This window comes from Leuresthes tenuis, unplaced genomic scaffold (assembly GCF_036924035.1).
Source record: "Leuresthes tenuis unplaced genomic scaffold, fLeuTen1.0.hap1 SCAF_2, whole genome shotgun sequence".
Taxonomy (NCBI): Eukaryota; Metazoa; Chordata; class Actinopteri; order Atheriniformes; family Atherinopsidae; genus Leuresthes; species Leuresthes tenuis.
Window position 1 is genome coordinate 21962246 of NW_027325356.1, and position 20360 is coordinate 21982605.

General features: G+C 40.5%; 1 protein-coding gene across 1 annotated transcript; it reads left to right on the forward strand.

The window, feature by feature from the left end:
• The first annotated feature begins 932 nt into the window (after window positions 1-932).
• On the forward strand, window positions 933-15116 carry alx4a (ALX homeobox 4a). Its single transcript, XM_072381255.1, has 4 exons — window positions 933-1284; window positions 9984-10303; window positions 14077-14205; window positions 14796-15116. Exons 1-4 carry the CDS (start codon window positions 933-935, stop codon window positions 15114-15116), a joined length of 1122 nt encoding a protein of 373 aa, XP_072237356.1.
• Window positions 15117-20360: the final 5244 nt, after the last annotated feature.

Consider the following 20360-nt stretch of genomic DNA (forward strand, 5'->3'; position numbering starts at 1 on the left):
AATTATCGCACAGATTTTTTGCGCATTTTGAAAACTGGATCATGGCCCTTTTTTTTCATTCGGGACAAGGGGCAAGATAAATTATCAAATTTAAGACAAAGTGGAGAAAACAAAACGTTGCGCAAGTGGACAAATAACAGTAATTCAAAATGATTTGGATTGAGGGGTTTTTGTTGAATATAATGTGGAACTTAATGAAGCTGATGCTGCTTATAAGTCTCTTAGAATAATAAATTCACAGATCTTCTCAATTTTAATTTCTTGTTTTCTGTCTGAAATGAACAATTACGATGCAAGTGACTCTAAAATTCGTTTCAGTTTATAATTAATGCATGAAAAGACTCTTTGCAACTTTCAAATGCGCAGAAGCCGCAGTTGGATGCGAACACAATGAGCTGAATATGGATTGATGAACCATTGCGAATGAAGCGTAAAATTGTGCCCTCTCCGCCCCAGTGCCGTCACTCATAGGTTTTATTCATATCCAAATTGCATTAATGTCATGTGTTGACCCCCCCACCCACCCCCCCTCCTCCAGTTCTCCTTTTTTTTCTTCTTCGTTTTTCTATTTAGTCAATAAGCGACCTAACTCGTTCATGTCATCAGCATAATCACTTGGGAGAGGTCCTGAAGCCGGGAGATCTGGGTACCATCCTCCTGAGGAAAGACGGGTTTGTGTAACTCTCCTCAAACCTGAGGGGGAGTTTGGAGTGTTTGGTCAACGGCAGTGGTTCCTGGAAAAGATCTGAATCGTTTTATAACCAAACCCAGCTGCGGTCTGGTGTGGGCTGCAGTCTCTGGGTGCGTGTGTATTTTCATCTGAATGAGGTAGAGGAAGGGGTTTCTGTGCTTCCTTTTCCAAAAGAGAGATAGGGAGGGAGGGAGGAAAAAGTTTGGTCTTGTTCTCTCCTTGACTCTTTTTTTTTTTAGGCATGAACGCCGAGACTTGCGTTTCATACAGCGATATGACATCCATGGATTCATATTATAGCCCCTCTGCTGCACAAGGTAGGGATCACCAGACGGACCTCTTTAGGACATTCTCAGCTACTGACACCAAATACAGCCCCACTGCCTTCCTGTCCAACAAAGGTCAGGCTTACGGAGAAAAGTCCCGGAGCCCCTTCCACCAGGAGTGCCAGTCATTGGATGCCGCCGCAGCTGGGCAAGGCTCTTTCAGCAAATACCACCTCTTCATGCAGAGGTCCTCTTGCAAAACACCCCCCGAGGAGGACAAACTGCACCAGGAGAGAGGACACAACGGAGGGCTCATCCCGTGCTACGGTGAGTGGAGACAAAAAGCAAACTAAAAAGAAAAAATTAGCCGAGAATTAAATCTGATAAGCGTTTTCATCGTGAAATAGAGTAACACTGTCCAATGCTGGGGGGGTTTCTCTGAACTGAGTCAACATTGTGTGTTTTCATCCTGTCAGCCATGAATAATTGCTCCACTTGTTCAAAATCCGCTAGTAGGCTATGGTTTGGAAGATTTGATCGCAAATGGAACAGACGCACAAACTGGTCCCTTTAGTGGTCTGTGGTGACTTCCTGGTGACTTCCTGTCACTATGGGGCAGATAACACCAAAACCAGTTTTCCAGATGAAAACCCTTTACTTTCCACGCATTTCCCGCCATCAATACAACTTTTGTTGGCGCATCAGCAGCAGCGGCAGGGGACGTCCAGACCTCCAAATACGTACCCCGGCAGTTGTGTGCGTAGCGCGGTTAAGAAGATGAATAATCTTCCTGACTATCAAATTGTCTCTTTGGGCATCAGAATTAAATTAGGGCGCATTTAATGCGATAATCTGCATTACAATCCTTAATATTGGAGTTGAGTCGGACAATTGAATTAACAGGTTTTCAGATGGCACAAATAGTGAGCTCCAAACTGATATTTTCATTTCATTGCGCTGCCTGATTGGTTCCAATTACATTTAATTGCGCCGGGGGGCAGCTGTAATTGGTGAATGATGAGGGTGTGAATAAAACTTTGACCCTCGTTAGGTTGGCGGCCACTTTCAAACAGAATTTAGTCGCTTTTTACCCTCCTGAAAACCACTATCCATATATATAATCCATACATATATATACGTTCAAATACTGACATGAATCGAGATTTGTCATCCATAAAGAGGATATTACGCTTCTTTTTGTAGGGCTGTTTGGATTCCGCGGAAACAATAGGCAAGTCATCACAACATGGAATGCAAGCCTGCAAAATAATAATCATAATAATAATAATAATAATGTAATAATAATAATAATACAGATTACAAGATAAACTGGGCCAACAACTCCAAGAGACTAAAGCGACACAAATAAGGGCACAAAGAAGGAAAAAGAAAGAGTGTTTCTAGGTGTTGAAGAGGAACATCGGCCTCATTATTAGGCTACATTGTAGAGCTCAGTGATTAAACACTCGTGAGCTTTTTCACGACGATCTGTCAGACCTAAAACAAAACAAAAAACTTGCTTGCAATCAGAGGTAGTCCTGTTTCATTGATGGTTTTTGCGCAGAGCAAGATTTTTCTAATCTGGTTTGTAAGATCGCAGGCCCTGAAATATTGGCTTGAGAAAAAAAAATATATTACAGATATGACAACGAAAAGAATCTCAGTCAATCTAATACAACACAAAGCAATGTAGAAAATAACAAACAGCCCAAATAAAATCTAAAATGAAATCACAATAAAAGCAAATCCTTTGATGTAATCATCTGCTTTTACGCGTGGAGTCATGCTTCCCTTTTTCTTAAGGCTCCACAAGCTGCTTGTCCATCAGAATTACCCTGAATTTGAAGAATTGTTTAATGATGTTTTGACAGTTCGGCCTTCTGGAAACCGCTTTATGGCTCCATAATGTCAAGAGCCGAGATCAATCTCCTCAAAAGCTCATATGGGCCTTTTAAAATGGCTGTTAAGTTTTTATTACCTATTAACCTTGACATAGATCCGCTAAATCGAGATTGAATAAGAATTTATACTGCGCTGTAAACAAGCCACAGTTATTGGACAAACTGAACTGGATACTCCTCGTTCAGCATGACAAAAGAAAAACATATCGAAATAAGAATTAAGAAAATAAATGCGCATTTCACTGCTTGTTTACTTAGTTAGTCAGTTATTTACTTGTTCAGTTGCTTCTGGCGTCATTTATTTGTCAATGGGCTCAGCCTGGGGAAGAAAATCGTGATATCTTTATTTGCAGCACATCTATTGCGAATTCAGTTTTGTGTGAGGCCATTGAAATGACATAAGATATCAGTTCTAGTGTTTCCTTCCTTTTAAAAACATTATCAAACCATCAGAGCAGCGCCTTTTTTTTCAGATTGGATTATGTCAGTGCAGGTCGTTGTTTTACAACAAAGCGGCTTAATGACCGGATTCACTGAGAAGGAGGCAGGAAAAAACATCTCGGTGCATACGAACAAGAGGAGCTCTGTCATTAATACGATTCAGATGTCAAACCTTTTTTTTTGTTTGCTTTTATTTCCCTACTCCCACTGACTTGAGTCGCACAGACAAACCTCCTCAGCTTTGGAAAAGAAGACGCCCTGCTTTAATTGTGGATTCCTTCACAGAAATACGAAATACATTCAATTTGCGCACCTTTAGAGTCCTAAGAAATGTTCAGTCTCTGCTTTGGAAGCTGCTTTGCTTGTGATCATCACTGATTGAAGGGGTTTTACTGACTTCTACAGCCCCGACTGACTGGACATAAATTTAAGGCAGCAGTAAAATACGCCGAACTTGCTTGCAGAGGGAGAAAAAAAAAAGAAAAAGAAAAGATTCTTATGGTATTATTTCATTGGAAAATGCCAGGGTATATTACGTCCTTGTTCATTTGATTTGGGGTAGTTTCAAATGGTCGGAGATTTGATGTGTCGCTGTAATTTGCGGTTTGATCCGTTCAGTCAAAGGTGTTGTGACGACCGGTCTGAAGCTGTCAGCCACAGCTGAGACCGCTTTGTCTGATAGAAAACAGAACTGGCACTAATAAACATTTACATACGTTGGAGTCAACACAAACATATTGCTTACACTCAGTTCGCTGCCAATCAACAGGGCAGCTCTTGGAGAGAGGACAGCTTGGAGCTCAGGCTGAGAGCTGAAAGACTGACTGAACCTGCCAGACAATATATTGGGTAAAGGGTCAAAAGAATCAAAAAGTATGGGTGTGCAGCCATAAACTGCTTCAAAATTAGGCAAATTAGATTTTTGGTTGAGGAACAAGGACTGAAAATGGAATTAATTGTCAACATTAATTGTGTTTTTGTATTAGACTTGAATGGCAAATGTTATCTGCAATAACCAATAAAGACAGTTGCTTAAACACTCAATAAGATGAGAAGGACCTCAGGATTTCAGACAACTTCCAAATTGTAGTAGGACTTCATGAGTGTTAATAAAAAAATTTAAAAAAAGGAGGCCTCTGGGGACACTTCCATCAGTCACTCCATGGTCTGGAAACAGCCACCTACATGTTTTTGTGATCCTCCAGAGGTTCCGTCTTTTGATGTGTTCGTGTCTTCTGTCGGTGTCTGAGGGGTGCTGACCTTTAGCTCAGCTTTCCTGGCCTCATCTGTTTGGAAAAGAGGGCAAGTCCTCCTGCGAGCACACAGCCGAGAAAATCCATTTGAAACCCTCTTTTTAAACTCCCTCGTGTCAACTCTTTGCAACATTTGGAGTTAGACTCCAGTTTAACTGCACCATAAGGACAAAGTGAAGCACTTTGCTTTGGCTGCTGCTTGACTTGTAGGTCTTATTATAACAGGATTATGTCTCTTGTTGCTTGACAGTCTTTGCCCCTGTGACACAATGATGGTGCAGCTTGAACACATAAGGAGGTGCTGTTTGTTCCAGTTAAGAAGGAGACTTCTCTTTTTAGACAACTGACTTCTGCTGCCCTGCATTTGTTGATATTTCATACTGGGTGGAGAGAGAAGTCTTCAGTAGAACTGAGGTTCAGGTGAGATCTAAGTGCCTTCAGATATATTTGTCACTCCTTGGCTTTTTTTTTTTTCCTTTATCATTTTTGACCCAGCGCAGCCATTTCAGCCTCCGATAATGGCCGTCTGTGCAGATTGGTTGGAGCAGGGTGTAATAGGAACCAGCCATGCAGCCCAGACAACTGAGGCACACTTCAGCAAGTCAGTGACATGAGTGGAGGTGACATGGACTCAGGATCATTTTACCATTTAGCCTAAAGTTTGGCAGGGTAATTTACATTAGACTCAGTTTGCATGGCCGAGTGAGAGCAGCCGGGTAAAAAGGCGCATGAAGTCCAGGACTTCCTTTGGCTTTTTTGTCACTGCTTCATGCAAACTGAACACTTTACTGTGTCGAGGCCACAGAGTAGTTCAGAATGTCTTCTTTAGTATCTAATGTGAATGGAGGTGACTTTTGTCACTATTTAATTTCATTTGTATAATTATCTAGATGTTTTTAAAGTAAGATTTTCAAGAGGTTTTTAAAGTTTTTTAAAGGTATTACCTTATCATGTAGAGTCCTGTAGCTACACAAAATGTCACCCATTACATGATTTCATATATTTATATATATATCTTTTTTTTTAAAGAGAAGAAAAGTGTTTCACGTTTGAAAATCATTTGCTTTTTTAATTTCAGGTGACAAGTTGAATAGTTACTTGTTTGGTTGTCGAAGTTTTCATCTTTCTTGGTGCTACTTTAATATGTACTGAATGCTTGTTTTGGATTGTGCCATTTAATTGACCTACAAATAGTTTCAGGACACACTGTTGGGACTGGCATTTTCACAAAGTTGGCTGATGGAAACTACCGTAATAGCATTTTGTTCTCTCGAGCTGCTCTTTTAACATTCAGAGTTTCAGTCATGGTTGGAGTGTTCACATATGCTCTCTAGTGAGTTCCCCCGGCAACCTGTACTTTATTTTATTTACATCCACACCAAAATCTGCCTGAGTAAATCTTTCTCTCTTTGGCATTATGTTTCTGTTTTGATCGCATCACTGAAATGTGAGATGGTGAAAATTCTGTTTTGTTTGATCTGTCTTTGACAGTTTTTTCTCACGGTCTGATTTTGACATCATCGCTCTGATCGTTCAGTACATTTAGATTTTAAGGTGATCTGACCTATCACGAAGAAACACGATCCTGTGACGTCTTCTGGAGATTTGTTCGTCAGAGTCACCAACTGTTTCTAAATCACAGCAGCAGTGTAAAGATGCAATGTGTGCGCACACGCATGTATATTATGTGTATAGTCTTAAATTGTTTCAATCGATCGCACCAGACATTACATCAAGCGAAGAGGCCATTAACTCCTTGCTGTTCGTCTTAGTGTTATTTGTAAATCCACAAGAGACGAGGTCAAATTTCAAGAAGACAAAAATACTGATCGCACCTCCAAGATCGTTAATGCTGGGATAATTGATATTTCTATTGAGACAATATATTCAAACAATGTCTTTTACTGACAATTAAGTGACAGATTCAGAATTTAACTGTGCAGAATGAAGCAGCTGAGGAGCCAGTTACTGAGTTGGTACAGAGCAAAACTAGTTACAAGAGAGTAGTCGTGCATATTGAATTTAAATTCCTCACTGTGCAGGAATCCACTGCAACTGTTTGCTAACAAATTTTCCACAATTTTTTTGCATAATGCAGCAAGTATTTACACATTTTCGCAGCTTGTTTTGCTGCTCCCAAATGGTTCAAATAAGTTATTGCAGGTTTAAAATGAGGGATTCTGTGATAGAAATACTCCATCACTTTTTGAAGTGATTAAATGTAATTGTAAAGAGTATTGGCAGCAAAAATGAGTAATATTAGCAGTGAAAATAATAACACATACTAATAAACTTATGTATCTCTTGAACCTTGTTGAGTAGAAGCTTAGACTAAGCACTAGAATGCTTAAGTGTAGTACTTAAGTACGTAGCTACAGTTCCCAGCTGATCTTTAGTTGGAGTCAAATACAGGAATACCAAGAGAGAATGTCAAAAAGACTCACGATGAACATCTTTCTTGTGTGATTGTCCAGCAGCTTACGGAACATCAGGCATCAGCGTCTCCAAAAAATGTTCAGTATTACATCTAGATTCATATATTTTATTACATCCATAGTCTCAAAAACAGAAAAAACACCTAAAGTATCCTTTTTAAAAAAAAAATATGTGTGCACTTTTTTTCTTTCTTTCCTCTTACATCAAGTTGTTCTTTTTTTCAGTTGTACCAACATGTTATTAATCTCTCTCAGTCACTGTGTGGTGTGTAATTTATAGTGTTTCCTCTTAACACAGTAAGCTGACCCCAGTCCGCCCAGTCAATAAAGAGGCAGGGAAGGTGCCCTGTCGCTTTACAGCCAGTTAAATTACACTTTGATGTCTCCCCCTTGTTTTTAACTGAGCAGCACTATTAGCTGTCCAGCAGCGCTTGCTGTCTGGTATAAGAACTCTGGTGTCCACGCGACCTCACAATATTAAGTGCGTGAGGTGTCATTGTTGTATAAATAAATATTAAACTGTTGCGTGTGAAAACACACATTCGTAAGCAAGTCTGCGCAGTTCTGTAGTCAGTTGGAAATATTCACCTGGAAATCACTGTTCAGTGTCTTCTTGAGACTTTGTGTGCATCTATTTTCTGCATAACTCTCTCTGTGCTGACACAGAGCTGTAGACACGTTTCCCTTCGCCGTGCAAAGTAAGTGGACCTCATGCTGACGGTTGGATCCACAGCAGTGAAAATAGAACATTCTGTGGTTGCAACTGAAAACATGTTACGTAGCATTTTGTGAATTTGCTGGATTATTACTGGAATGTGTTTGTGCTGGAGACACTGCATTTAGAAGCGCAGCCGTAAGCTGAAATCATAAAAGAGTTTTTTTTGCTTATTAAAAGGAAAAGACAATCAATCAGACTCTTCAACACTTTGACGCAGCTTCTGATCGTATCCTGACAGCATTGTTTGCTCTTCAGACATATGGCGTTCTCTGCAGGAGGGCCTGACGCTGCCCACCTTGAGCAGTGTTGGAGAATCTCACAACTACAGCAGACACAGATAAAAAGCTGAAGATTGTCACAATATTCTAGTCCTGCCAAAAAAACATCAGCGTTGCTATATAAACAACTGTCTTTGATCATTGAGAGGCCTCATGATTTCAAACAGCCAGAGAGCTATTTCCTCGTGGGGACTGTGAGTGCTGGCCAGCGAAATATGGTTAAATAACTTAATGGCATTAAAACTGGGATAAAAACACATTTGCTCCCTTCAAGCGTAACAAGATTTGATAGTCATGAACAAGCACAATTCCATGTCCAACTCTGTTGGGTGGAGGAACTTCAGAGAATCCTGTCGGGTTAAAATGCATCTTGTGTGTTACCTGTTTCTGCAGCACTAGGATGCAAAATGCAAACCGTCTAGCAGGATAGGTTTTTCTCTCTTTGTGCAAGGCTGAGTAAGATCAAATTAATCAGTATAACTTTAGCTGAGAATGGACTGCATGGACAACTGTCCTGAATAAGACTTTGGTTGGAGAGAACAAAACAAGGCCTTTGTGTCCAGAGTTGAACATCAAAATGAAGGTTAGTTTAGTGCTTGCTGAATAGTTTCTCCTTTATATAATTAAGGTCAAGTACTGAGAGCTGGTTTATTTTGCTTTCTGTAATTTTGACCCTGCTTGCATGTTTCTGTTCCTCCAATTAATTAATTTAGATTGATTTAAGTTTATGTAGAACTAAATCACAACATGTGTCACCTTAAAACACTCAATACTATACATTTAAATTCAAATAATTTTACAGTGAGAAATCCAACAGTTTACCATCAATCAATAACCTGACAAGAAGCATCATAAAGTATTATTTTGTAATTAGTACATACAGTTATATCTTGTACTGGCTCTGCCATCAGAATAATTTAAGTAAGAAATCTAAGCAATTACATATCACAAAAATAAGTCCTCAATAGATCCTTAAACTGAAATGGATGCACTCTTAAAAACATAGTTTTGACACCAGTATGTGTAAAATAACTAGAATCTATATCCCACAAAGACAATTAGATCTTAATAAGTTTACATGAACACACACACTTCTAACCTGACAAATCAATGGACAAAATCAGATGAGTTACCACAACTCTGAAATGGCTCCTACTGACCAGCCATGTTTTGCACGCACGTAAAATTGGGTCATTATGTAAATGTGTATTAATGCAGAGATGTGTTTACAGTCAGTATTTTTCAGTCGGATGCGGCACAGGGTGAAACGAACTGCCAGGTCAGAAAAGAACGCTGGCAGAGACAAAGCTGTGGAAATTTATGATCACAGAACAGTTTCACAGTTCAGCTGCAGCCATGAAGAAAATCAAGTGTGTGCGTGACAGAAAAAGAAAGAGATATTTTTAAAAATCTTTTTGCATGGCTGGAAACTACTCAACATCAATATAATTGTGACAGTCTCGGTGCCAGGTGACTTTGTAGCCACACGATAGACTCCAAACACATGTCAGGCAGTTAAACAGCATCTGAGTGGAACGGAGGGAAAGAGCAATGTGTGTGTGTGTGTGTGTGTGTGTGTGTATCTTGGAGCCGAGGATGCTGGTGGTTGAAGAGTGTGTGCCGTAAAAACAATCTGCAACTTTCTGTCAGGGTTTCTGGTTTCCAACGCATGACAGAATGATCTATAAACCACAACTAAAGCCGTTCTACAGGCCATCCACAGACAAACACGTGCTCACCACTGCACACCAACAAATTTCACAACAGAATGTTCTCACATAGAGCAAGAAATTCTTCTGTTCCACCCTAAAAAAAACCCAACATTTTCCATTTGTTTTCCTTTAGATGGAAATGATAGGATGCACTTTGTTTATTCCTGGTGGGAAAAGTTTTGTTAGAGGGCCTCAGGTCACAAAACATCAGTCACTCGCCCTTTTGTCCTCAAAAAATTATTTGAAAAAAATGATTTAACAATTCTCATATTCTTCCCACCTCTGCAGGTAAAGACAGTTCAGGTCTAACAGACTCTGATTTGGCACCGGACTCAGACCCATCTGGAATGGACACCAGATACCTGGCTGTGAAGGATCAAGGTGTCAAGGCGGCCTCAGATAGGCTGCCAGGCACTGACTTAGCGAGCCCACTTGACAAGGCTGATGGTGGTGAGAGCAACAAAGGCAAGAAGAGACGCAATCGCACCACGTTCACAAGCTACCAGCTGGAAGAGTTGGAGAAGGTTTTCCAGAAGACACACTATCCTGATGTGTATGCCCGTGAGCAGCTAGCGCTGAGGACTGACCTGACTGAAGCACGTGTGCAGGTAGGGCAGGACAACAAACACAACTTACAAGAAACGTTATTCAGTATTCTCTAATAATATACAAATTTCCATTTACAGTAGTGCAATGCTGGCAACAACCTCATGCAATTACAACTCTGTGCTATCAATAAGTGAAAAAAAAGCTCTCCATCACAAAAAAAATCAGGATTTAAACAACACAATCTCATCGGTTTCTCAGCATCTGTAGTTCTGCAGAGATAACGACACTCACAGAACAACACAAGAGATTTATCTGGTAATGTGGGAGTCGCGGGAGAGAGTGGGGGAGTGGGAACTAGCAGAGGCCAGGGGGGCCCAGGGGGCTCGAGCTGCCTGGGCCTCATATGTGCAGTTTCAGCAAAGCAGACTTTCATCAACATATGACTGCCGTGGTTTTTTTTTCTGGGATCATCCTGGTGGCTTTTTTCTTTGCAGTTTAACAGTTTAGTTTCCTGAATTTGTGAGTTTGTATCAGGCAGTGTCAGTCTGGCCTGAACCATACAGCGTCTTTCTGACCCTCTGGCCTGATTAGCACATAAACTGGTCATGACTTCTGTAATGCATTCCAACATGAGTGGGCAGAGAAAGAGACCGCCACAATTTCTGTACCACGTCTTTGGGCTGGATGTGGATGACATCTAAAGCCCCAGGATTTTCAGTGTTTTTCTTTCATTAACATCCTGTTCAGACAAGAATGTGTCCCTGCTGTGGTCTCCAGGGTAGGTGTGAAACCTCTCCCATGGGTTTTGATTAACTTGGTGACTAATATTTCAAGTTTATTTCTCAGCATATGTCTCCTAGCTTTTGCAAAACACAACACATAGATTCAATATCCTGGCTAGATTTTTGATGTGTGTCAGTTGTGTAAATGGAATAGGAAAAGAGCTCAGTTAAAACCAAGCTTAAACATGACGAGCTGGAGCAGTGAGCCTGAAACACAGGAAGTCTGTGCAGCCACAGGGTTATAACTCAACCCGGAGTCTCTGAAGGTATGCCGCTCTGCTGCTAGTGCTATCACAGACCTGCCTGCCTGCTTCACATGGATGCAGCTTTACAGCCGTCAGCTCTCCCAGCGGCCCTCTTAAACACTCAAGTTAAAAAGATAAAAGAAACAAGATGCCTTGTCAGTCAGAGAACGGAGTTCTGTGCTTTATTCAGGTCATTCACACGCAAAAGGATGGACTCACTGCTCATCAGATCGACATCTGGGGTGGAAAAATGTTAAGAAAGAGGCCATACTACTGATGAAAAGCCTACTTCAAAACTTACTTGCTAAAACTGAGAGTAACCTCGTGGCCTAATGGTTCTCTCTCACACACACGCACACAAAAACATTTTAAAAAACCAGACTTTTAGTCAAACAACGTCAGGGACCGAGTTTGTTTGCTTTTTCAGTCTCAGGGTTTCAAAGGAAGAGGGTGAGTTCAGATCTGAGTCATATACACTACATGGGAAGGTCAGGGGTCGTGGGTCAAGGGTTGCAGTAGCATCACATCGCTTGGATTTGCTGTTCTTGCATAGAGCCAAGATGGTATCTGATTTGGAGTTCAACAGAGAAACACAGGTGTTCATACGAACCAATAAATGAAAGATGATAAGCAGATCTGATGAATTGAAAGATAGGGGAGGAAAGCTCAGAGCAGATTTACAAGAATGCTTAGAGACAAAAAAATTCAGCATTACATAATATTATATTGTATAGTTTTTTTATTGCTTTGCTAAGAGGAGATGATCTTTTCTGAGGGTGAAAAGCCATGAAATCATTTTAGCCAAGAACGTATTATACTTCAGTATAATACTAATAAATTGAAGATAGATCAGAACTACAAATGAATAGAAACACATTTCCATCCATTTTCATGATGAATTGATGATTTAAGGTATCTAAAGAGCAATCATTTGAAATTCCAAATTGAGCTTTGTCTGCTTTGTATTTTACAATACTGAAAATTACCGAAGATATCACAAGAATTTGTGATGGTCATTTCTATTTTGGCAGAAAAAAAACAATCAAGGATTTTAAGATTCTACAATGACAAAAAGAAAGTTGTGGGTGTACAAAGAGTTTGTCGCACAACACACCTTAATGAGTACAACACGTTGCCTTGAAATCAAATACCAGATATATTTGTTTTGTATCTGTCCACTCAGTCCTCCACTCACCTTTAAATGATATGGGGGATAACAAATGATGTGGTTAGGGATTTAGGATAGAAAGAGAACAATTGTACATATAATGAACAGCAACACCGGTCAGAGGTGCTTCAGTTGTACTATTATTGCTTTGAGGGTGCTGGAAAACTGAAGCCAGGCTCAGCCTCGGATTTCATCTTACTGGGTTCGGAGTCTGAAATGAGTGACAGCAGAGGCGGGTTATCAATCCTCTGAGCCGCACTCTTACTTCAAAGTGTTTTCATCCCCGTACAGCTCTCCTGCTGGGGCCAGTTTGGCATTTCTCTGCTCTTTCTCTCTGGGGCTGTAACATAAATAAAGCCTCATTGAAAGTCTACCAGCTACTTAAGCTGTCAAGGTCTTTACCAATTACTGTCACAACGCAGTGTGTGCAACGCAAAATTATGTTCCCCCTGTATAATGATCAACAGACCGAGTTCACAAGAGCTGCTGGCTATGCTGTACTTTGGGAAGCAATTGAGAAACACCTTTTAATGTATGATTATCACAACCATTAGAATCCCAGAGAATCCTTTTTCAGAGTACCGTCTTGCATGGGGGTTGTTGACCCTGAGTGCAAAGTAAAATGTATGAAAACATCAAAAAAGAAGGATTATGTCCTCCAGTCTGTGTGCTTCTTTAATTTAGAAGGAGACAGTATCTCCAAGCCAGAAGTTTTAGGCTTCAGGAAATTAAAAGGAAAATGCAAACAAACCTCAGTTATAATCCCATCTCACTTTTTAATTTCCCCCACTGCCCCGTTAGTGAAGCATCTGGACAAAGAGCGGATGCATCATATCAGAAACACGTCAGAGAGAGACGTTTTTCCTGCACAATTTTTGCTAAAATCAGTCCAGGCTGGCGGCTGCAACAGGATAGTCAAGAGTTATACTACAAATCGTTAAATTTGGACCCACAGTTTTGATAAGAAACATGGCAGATGACATGTTAAGCCCACCAGAAGGAAACATATTTAAATAGCTTTCACATCCTCTGATGATAAATCAAACATACTAATGCTTTCAGTAAACAACACAGTTAGACTGAGATGTCAAAGATGATTACAGAAAACAAAAAGCACCCACTCTGGACAGACAAAAAATAAACAAAGGTGAGACGACAGATTCTATTTACATTTTTTTCGTAAGCCTCAACTCAAAGGAAGTCTTTGGTATACTGTTTAGAAGCTACGCCCACTCATCTTTGTCTGTAAAATTTCCAGCGTTTTGTCCTCTCACAAACAGAACTCCAGCTCCTGCTAAGCTGCATTTCTGTGCAATGCATGTTCACACTAAGGTTTGCACAAGTGTGGACATTTTCATGAACTGCTGATATCATTCTGTTGCCAGCACTGCACGGGATCATTTTTCCAGATGAAACAGAAACTTACATTTGTATCTATGGAAGAGCATTTCCTTTAGATTTGAAGGGAAAGAATTGTTCACGGTTTGGGCACACCGCCTTCTCATTTCTGACGCTTCAGCTTCACCTTGACCACATACACTATTCCAGATGAAACGATGAAAGCTGCCTTGCTCTCGCAGATGAAAAGTCAATCATTACTGTCAGTTTTATGACACTCTGTCATCTTCACTTTGCAGGTGTGGTTCCAGAACCGGCGAGCAAAATGGAGAAAGAGGGAGCGCTTTGGCCAGATGCAGCAGGTCCGAACACATTTCTCAACTGCCTATGAGCTGCCTCTTCTAACGCGTCCTGAGAACTATGCACAGGTAAAGAATCAACACTTTAACACGTCCCAGCCCACAAAACCCACATAGATTTATTTTCTGTGTCACAACACAATATTTATTGTTTGCTCAGATCATAAGATAGAAATTGAATGAAATGTGTTGCGAAATTTGTCATTCAGTCACCTATTAACAGATTATATTTCGATTTTTCCTAATAAACAATGACGTTTGACAATTAGAACCTATAGCTTTGCTGCAGTTATCAGTTGAAAATGTTTATCTTTAGCTGATAACGGCACCTCTTTGACCTTCAAATTTGAAGATTAAAGAACTATTGCTGAAGACCACTTGAAAAGTTTACAAGAAAGCTTTGAAATAAAACATCAAGAAATGAGGGGTGGCTCAAGACTTTTACACAACACTGTGCCGTTTTAGATAAATGATGAGGTATGTTGCAGGTAAAAGAAGGCAAGACAGCGGGGAAACAGACTTTTACATGACACCCGATGTGTTCTACAGTTTAGATAACTCTTAAATAAAGGACTGAACAGCCTGAACAGATTTGAGATTTTCTCAGGAAAAATCTAAGAATGTATTATAATTTGATAATGAAAATGTTGTTGTTTCAGATTCAGAATCCCTCCTGGATCGGTGGCAGCAGTGCAGCGTCTCCTGTTCCAGGCTGTGTCGTGCCCTGCGATACAGTGACTCCCTGTATGACACCTCACCCTCACTCTGCCAGTGGGATGTCTGATTTTCTGGGTGTACCGAGCCCTGGAGGTCATGTGGGACAGCCTCACATGGGCAGCCTGTTTGGGGGATCTCCTGGCATGGCTCCAGGCATCAACACATATGATCTCAACATGGACCCTGACCGCAAGTCTTCCAGTATCGCCGCTTTGCGCATGAAAGCCAAAGAGCACAGTGCAGCCATATCTTGGGCCACATGATGCGTGGATGCTTGCTGGATGGAGGACCTTGCTGACCTCTGAGATGTCTACAAAAACCCAGCACAGAGTGGGGCACACTAAAATCAAAACTCTACAGACAACAGTGACTACCTTCAGAAATGCTGCAAAAAAATGATTTGGTAATGAGAAAGAAAAAGAGATTTGGCAAAATAAGTGATGCCATTTTTCAGTGCCTTTGCTGGGAGAAAGCAATCACAGTGTTTAAGGCTGGGAGGTGATGCTGTACTGTATAGCAGGGGGTGCAGTGTAGCGCTGAAGATAGGCAAAACAAAGAAGGCTTTAAGTATTTCAATCAAATCCATGCACTTATTCGCTCAAATACAGCGACTTATGTTTGTACAGTGCTTTCAGTGTCTGCAGTTTTTAGTTTGGTGCCGTTTTATTCTTACTTTGTTATTTAAATTTTAATGTGTTATTGATATTTTCTCCCCATTCAGTGGTTGTCAGCCATTTTGATTTTACAAATAGCTCAGCAAGCATACTTAAAACACTGAAATTCAGATTTAGTTGTTTTATGCCACATGTGTGTTATTCTAAAGGAATCTTTTTCAGGATTAGCTTAAGTTACGCTGATGCGAATAAAAAGCTTCAGAAAACCATCCAGCTTATCTGTCACACTGAGAGGCTTCTCACCTTCAACACAAATGTTAAAATAACCAACTCTCGGTGCGAGTTTCAGCAAATCAAAACTGTTCTCTCATTTAAAAGTCAAGTAGATGAAATGTGGTTTGCTTAAGTGTGGTCAGGGTGAGAGATCCACCTGCCGCACTGAGTCAGCCTGCTGGTGCCCAGAGAGAGGAAGACATGGAGGAGGAAGTGTGAGAGGTGCACAGCAGGCCTGCTGCTCTCTGGGCTGGAGGGCCTGGGAGCGCCAGTCTCCAAACAGACCCAGCTCTGTTTTTAAGAGGACAGTGTCCAAGTGGACACAACTGTGGCCCCTTGCATGTCTCACAGGCTTCAGAGAAAGACGTGCCTACTAGTCAGTTTGACTGCCAGAAATAACACAAGAACCAGCAGAAGCCTCCTTTGAAACAGTGAAGGCTGGTGGGTATTACACAGAGTGTGTTGACACATATAAGCATTGAAAGGATGTCAGTGTTCAACAGCCTTTTCTGGACTTAAACGTGGTTGAGTTTGGCTGTTAAAGCAGTCCAGTCACGAAGCAGCAGCAGCATAATTGTAATTGTATTTCTTTTCGTTTTTTCTAATTGCTCCTGTCAAATGAAACAATTCACCAGCTTAATGTCATAACTTCTATTGTTTTATCCTCCACCTTCAGACACTCCAGTCTGGTCCTCCCACAAAAAGAACATGCCTCTGTTACAACTTACATATCTTTGTCGTCAGGTGGCGAACTGACGCATTGTGTTAGCATGTTTTTTGGTTCCTTGCAAATAAAATTATATTTGAAAAGTCAAATATCTAATTCTATAACCTTAACTTTTCCAATTTATACAGAAAAATAATTGTGCAAGAAACTGACCTATAGATAACCTGAGATCAGATATATTTTTAGCACATCTGTGCCGGTTGCTCTCTGGCTCTCAGGACAAAACATAGGGAATCAACCAACAAAGTGAGGTGTCCCTAAGAAGAGGGCCTAACAAACCCTGAGACATACAGTGAAGGTCTGAAATATTGCCACAGAATTGTAAGCACAGAATTTTGACAGAATTCAGACTTAGATACTAATAAATCAATTTAGTAAGATCAGAATATTTTAAAAACAGGCATTAATCTACTGCGCAACAACTGCAAAAAATATTTTCAGTAAAGTGAGATTAAAACAACAAGCACACTATGTTTACTGGGCACTAGCATTTGGCTGCAGAACCTTTGACAACAGTGTCTCTTGCAGCCGTCTAGAGGCTTCTTGCTCTTTATTGCAGGTAGTTTTTACCACGTTGCTGTGTCCAGGTTCTTTGCAGTTAGCTTGCAGGAATCCTTTCTCAGTGGCAGATTTGACTTCTGTCCGAACATATGTAAGGGGACTTAGATCAGGACTCAATGCTGGTTTTAAACAGTCTTTTCCATTTCAACCTTTCTCTCTTGCTGAATGTGCGCTTTCGGGTTATGTTCTAGGTGAAAGAGTCAAAACCTTCACGTCAGACTTATTCTACTAATTAGAGTAACACATTTCTCTCTAAGATTTCTTCATAGTTCCTTGATTTTTTTTTTTTTTTACTATATTATTATTATTATATTTTTTTGCTTCTACCAACAGTAGCAGCAAAACAACCCCAAAGCATGATACAGCCTACACTATGTCTTACTGTGGGTTGGCTGTTTTATTCCTTAGTGGCTCCTTATCGGCTTCACTTTGTTGTGGGTGGTTTCTTCTTTCCATAGAACATCACAGAAACACTGGTTTATTTACAGAAGGAACCTTTTTTATTAGTGCGCAGCTCATAGAACTGTTGATTGTCAGAAAGCTTTCGCAACAGCAATGTTCTTAATGATGTAATTTCTGATACTATCAGTGAGCTGTCTTGTCTTCACCAGCGTCAGAATGAAACAGAAAACAGTCAATCCTCCTCATGCAGTAAAACCATTATCTACTGGTTATTTAGGTCACACGGACATTGAAAGTTACGTGCAGCTGAGTCTTTTTTAAATGTTTTTTTTTTCAAATTAGCAGTTTGTAAAAAGGGCACAAACAATTATGTCCAAGAATAATTTTGTGTTTGTGTTTTCTAATTCACTTTTTATGTTGTTGTCAAGACACATGTTTTTTTTGTTTTTTTTTAATATTCTGATAGAACAAAAGGTTCATTTCAGTTCAGGACATTTATATCAATGTTCAAAATGTGCTTAGAATTCAGTGGTTGCAATATTTCTGACCAACACTCGAAGTCATTGTTAAAATTGGTGGCAAATTGTTGGAAATTCTCTACGTTAACAAGAAGCAATGTGTCTGTCCCAGAGTCTCGGCATGGAGACATGGGTCAAGGCCACAAAAGCTTGGGGTTAACCTCATTGGTAAAAAAAAAAGTTAAAATCAAAATTAAAAACATGCCTAAAAGAATCTAAAAGATTCTGTGTCTGTACTCTGGTTACCGCTTTTACGCCTTGTTCACCTCAGTCAGTACTTGAACAATAAGTCTGTGTTCTTTTGTGGGAAGAGGAAGAAGGTAGAGGTAAAACTAAAAGTCAGTCAGATGTCATGGTAGTAAACATTTGCTATTTGAAATAGCAAATTAGGTTTTCCTGCGAAGTATCACGAGGTTAAGCGTTTCTTCATTTGTTTGTGAAGACTGATTTAGGCCCAAAGCATAACAAAGGGTTTCATGGTTTCAGAGAGTTGAACCCGATATTTTTCAGTACACCTTCAGGCAGAACAGCCATAGCTAATTCCCTAAACTGAACCACATTCACTGTCCTTTTGGGTAGGTCAGAAAAGCAAAGTGCCGGCTATAACCTGTCAGCAGAGCAGATCACCCTGAAGTCATCCAAATTACATCCTCTCCCGTCCAAGGCATGTGCAACGCACAGAGAACAGAACTCAGACAGTATCATTTCAGATGTGAACATGGGGCCCCTGTGTGTGCTCTAGCTGAGGGGTTGGACGGAGGGCGAGCTGTAAGGGCGTCTGCTGTGTTCCGGTGTTCTGGGAAAAGGACAGTGCACACAGCTGCGCTCAGGGGGTAAATGCAAAACAAACATGCCTCACACATGCTTCCCCCTCAGCTGTCATGGCTCTGCTTTCAAAGATTCACCCCCCTATCACTCACATTGCACTGCGCCTCTCCCTTCGCTCACTTCCACTGTGTCCACTGGCCCAAAGCTGCAGCCCCTCAGCTGCAGGGTCCCAGGCACAGCCGGCCCAGGAAGGTTTTTTAATTAACACTGAGCTATGTGGAAGCTGCAGACTACAGTATTGTGTGTCAGGATGGCCCGTCTGTCTTCTACATGGTTTTACTGAGTTGCTCAGGTTTACAGAATATAGACTCGCTGTTTTCATTATTTTTTTTTTTGTCTGTTTAAAAGTTCATCGCTCTTAGGCTGAAACATCACGTGTGATGTCTTCACCCTCTTCAAAAAGTGCACTCTTTGTTTTACCATTTGTAAAAGCAAGCTAGCTTCACGTAAAAGAAAAAAAAAAAGGTCTCTTCCTCCAATGTGCTGCATAAATCCAGCCTTGACAGATATCATTGTCCACTTTTCTCATTTTCTAATACTACTGAAGTCAAGCAATCAGTATAGGAGTAGATATACGATAAATATGTGTGCTGTTGTGTGTATGTGCATTGTGCATGCAGAATGAAGTGTCATCTCTTTAAAACTTGTACTAATTTGATGCCGTTTTATTTTTGAATCAATTTATCAAGTATTTGAGTGTATCACTTCCGTAAATTTGGTGTTATGAACTGTATTTCCAGCAATGTGTTGGAACATTTCTTTTCTCTTGATATGCAGCTCTTCTAAGTTTTACCTGTTTGTGTGGCTTTAAGCTGCCTTTTGAAATAAGAGTGTAAACTGCTCATGCTTGTGTTGTTTTGCGTGATTAAAGTTCAATAAGTTATTGCACTTGGGTTTCATATTTATTTGTTATAAAATATAATCTAGTTGAAGTGGAAGCAGCAAATGCTTGACTCGCCCCCCCATGAATTTACAAATATAAGGTGGTCCTTTTCTTTCAAGGATCAAGGAGTAGTGGTCCAAGTTTCTCTACTGGGGCGTTCCTTTGCATGACGAGATTAACAATTCTCCTTGATCTGGAAAAGAAAAGGGGCATCTTACCTCCGCAAAAGGGAAGGTTAGAGCGAAATGGGACGAGGCCAAAGAGTGTAAATGATGTCATTTATAGGTAATTGTGATAGTTGTCCTCGGGCTCCTCAGCAGACCAAATACTGCATAAAACTCTCTGACAACAGTTGCCACACATTGCAAAAGAAAACCAAGGCAACCATTTTCCTATTAGTATAAATAACTTAGTCGTCACTCCAAGTTTTAAGAAAAGCCTTTCAAAATATCAGCTAAAGACACTGGTTGGCCACCACAAGCAAAGAAGTTGTCCAAGTACGTTAACTTCATGGATTTGCTCTGTCTAGTTGCCTTGCACCATCCTGCCAAAATATTGTGTCATCCCCGCACTCCCAGTCTGAAATCCCAATGCATTTCAGTCACTTTGAAGGGACACAAGCACTGAAATGAGATCTCACGACCCGCCAGAGTATCACACTAATTGAGGCTGACAAAAATACGAACTGCACCCTTTTGAAC

Bases quoted from the DNA above. Each gene is read 5' to 3' on its own strand.
- alx4a (XM_072381255.1), top strand. From the start codon at position 933: ATGAACGCCGAGACTTGCGTTTCATACAGCGATATGACATCCATGGAT. The intron at 10,304-14,076 runs GTAGGGCAGGAC...TTCACTTTGCAG, and splicing joins TGACTGAAGCACGTGTGCAG to GTGTGGTTCCAGAACCGGCG. The intron at 14,206-14,795 runs GTAAAGAATCAA...TTGTTGTTTCAG, and splicing joins GTCCTGAGAACTATGCACAG to ATTCAGAATCCCTCCTGGAT.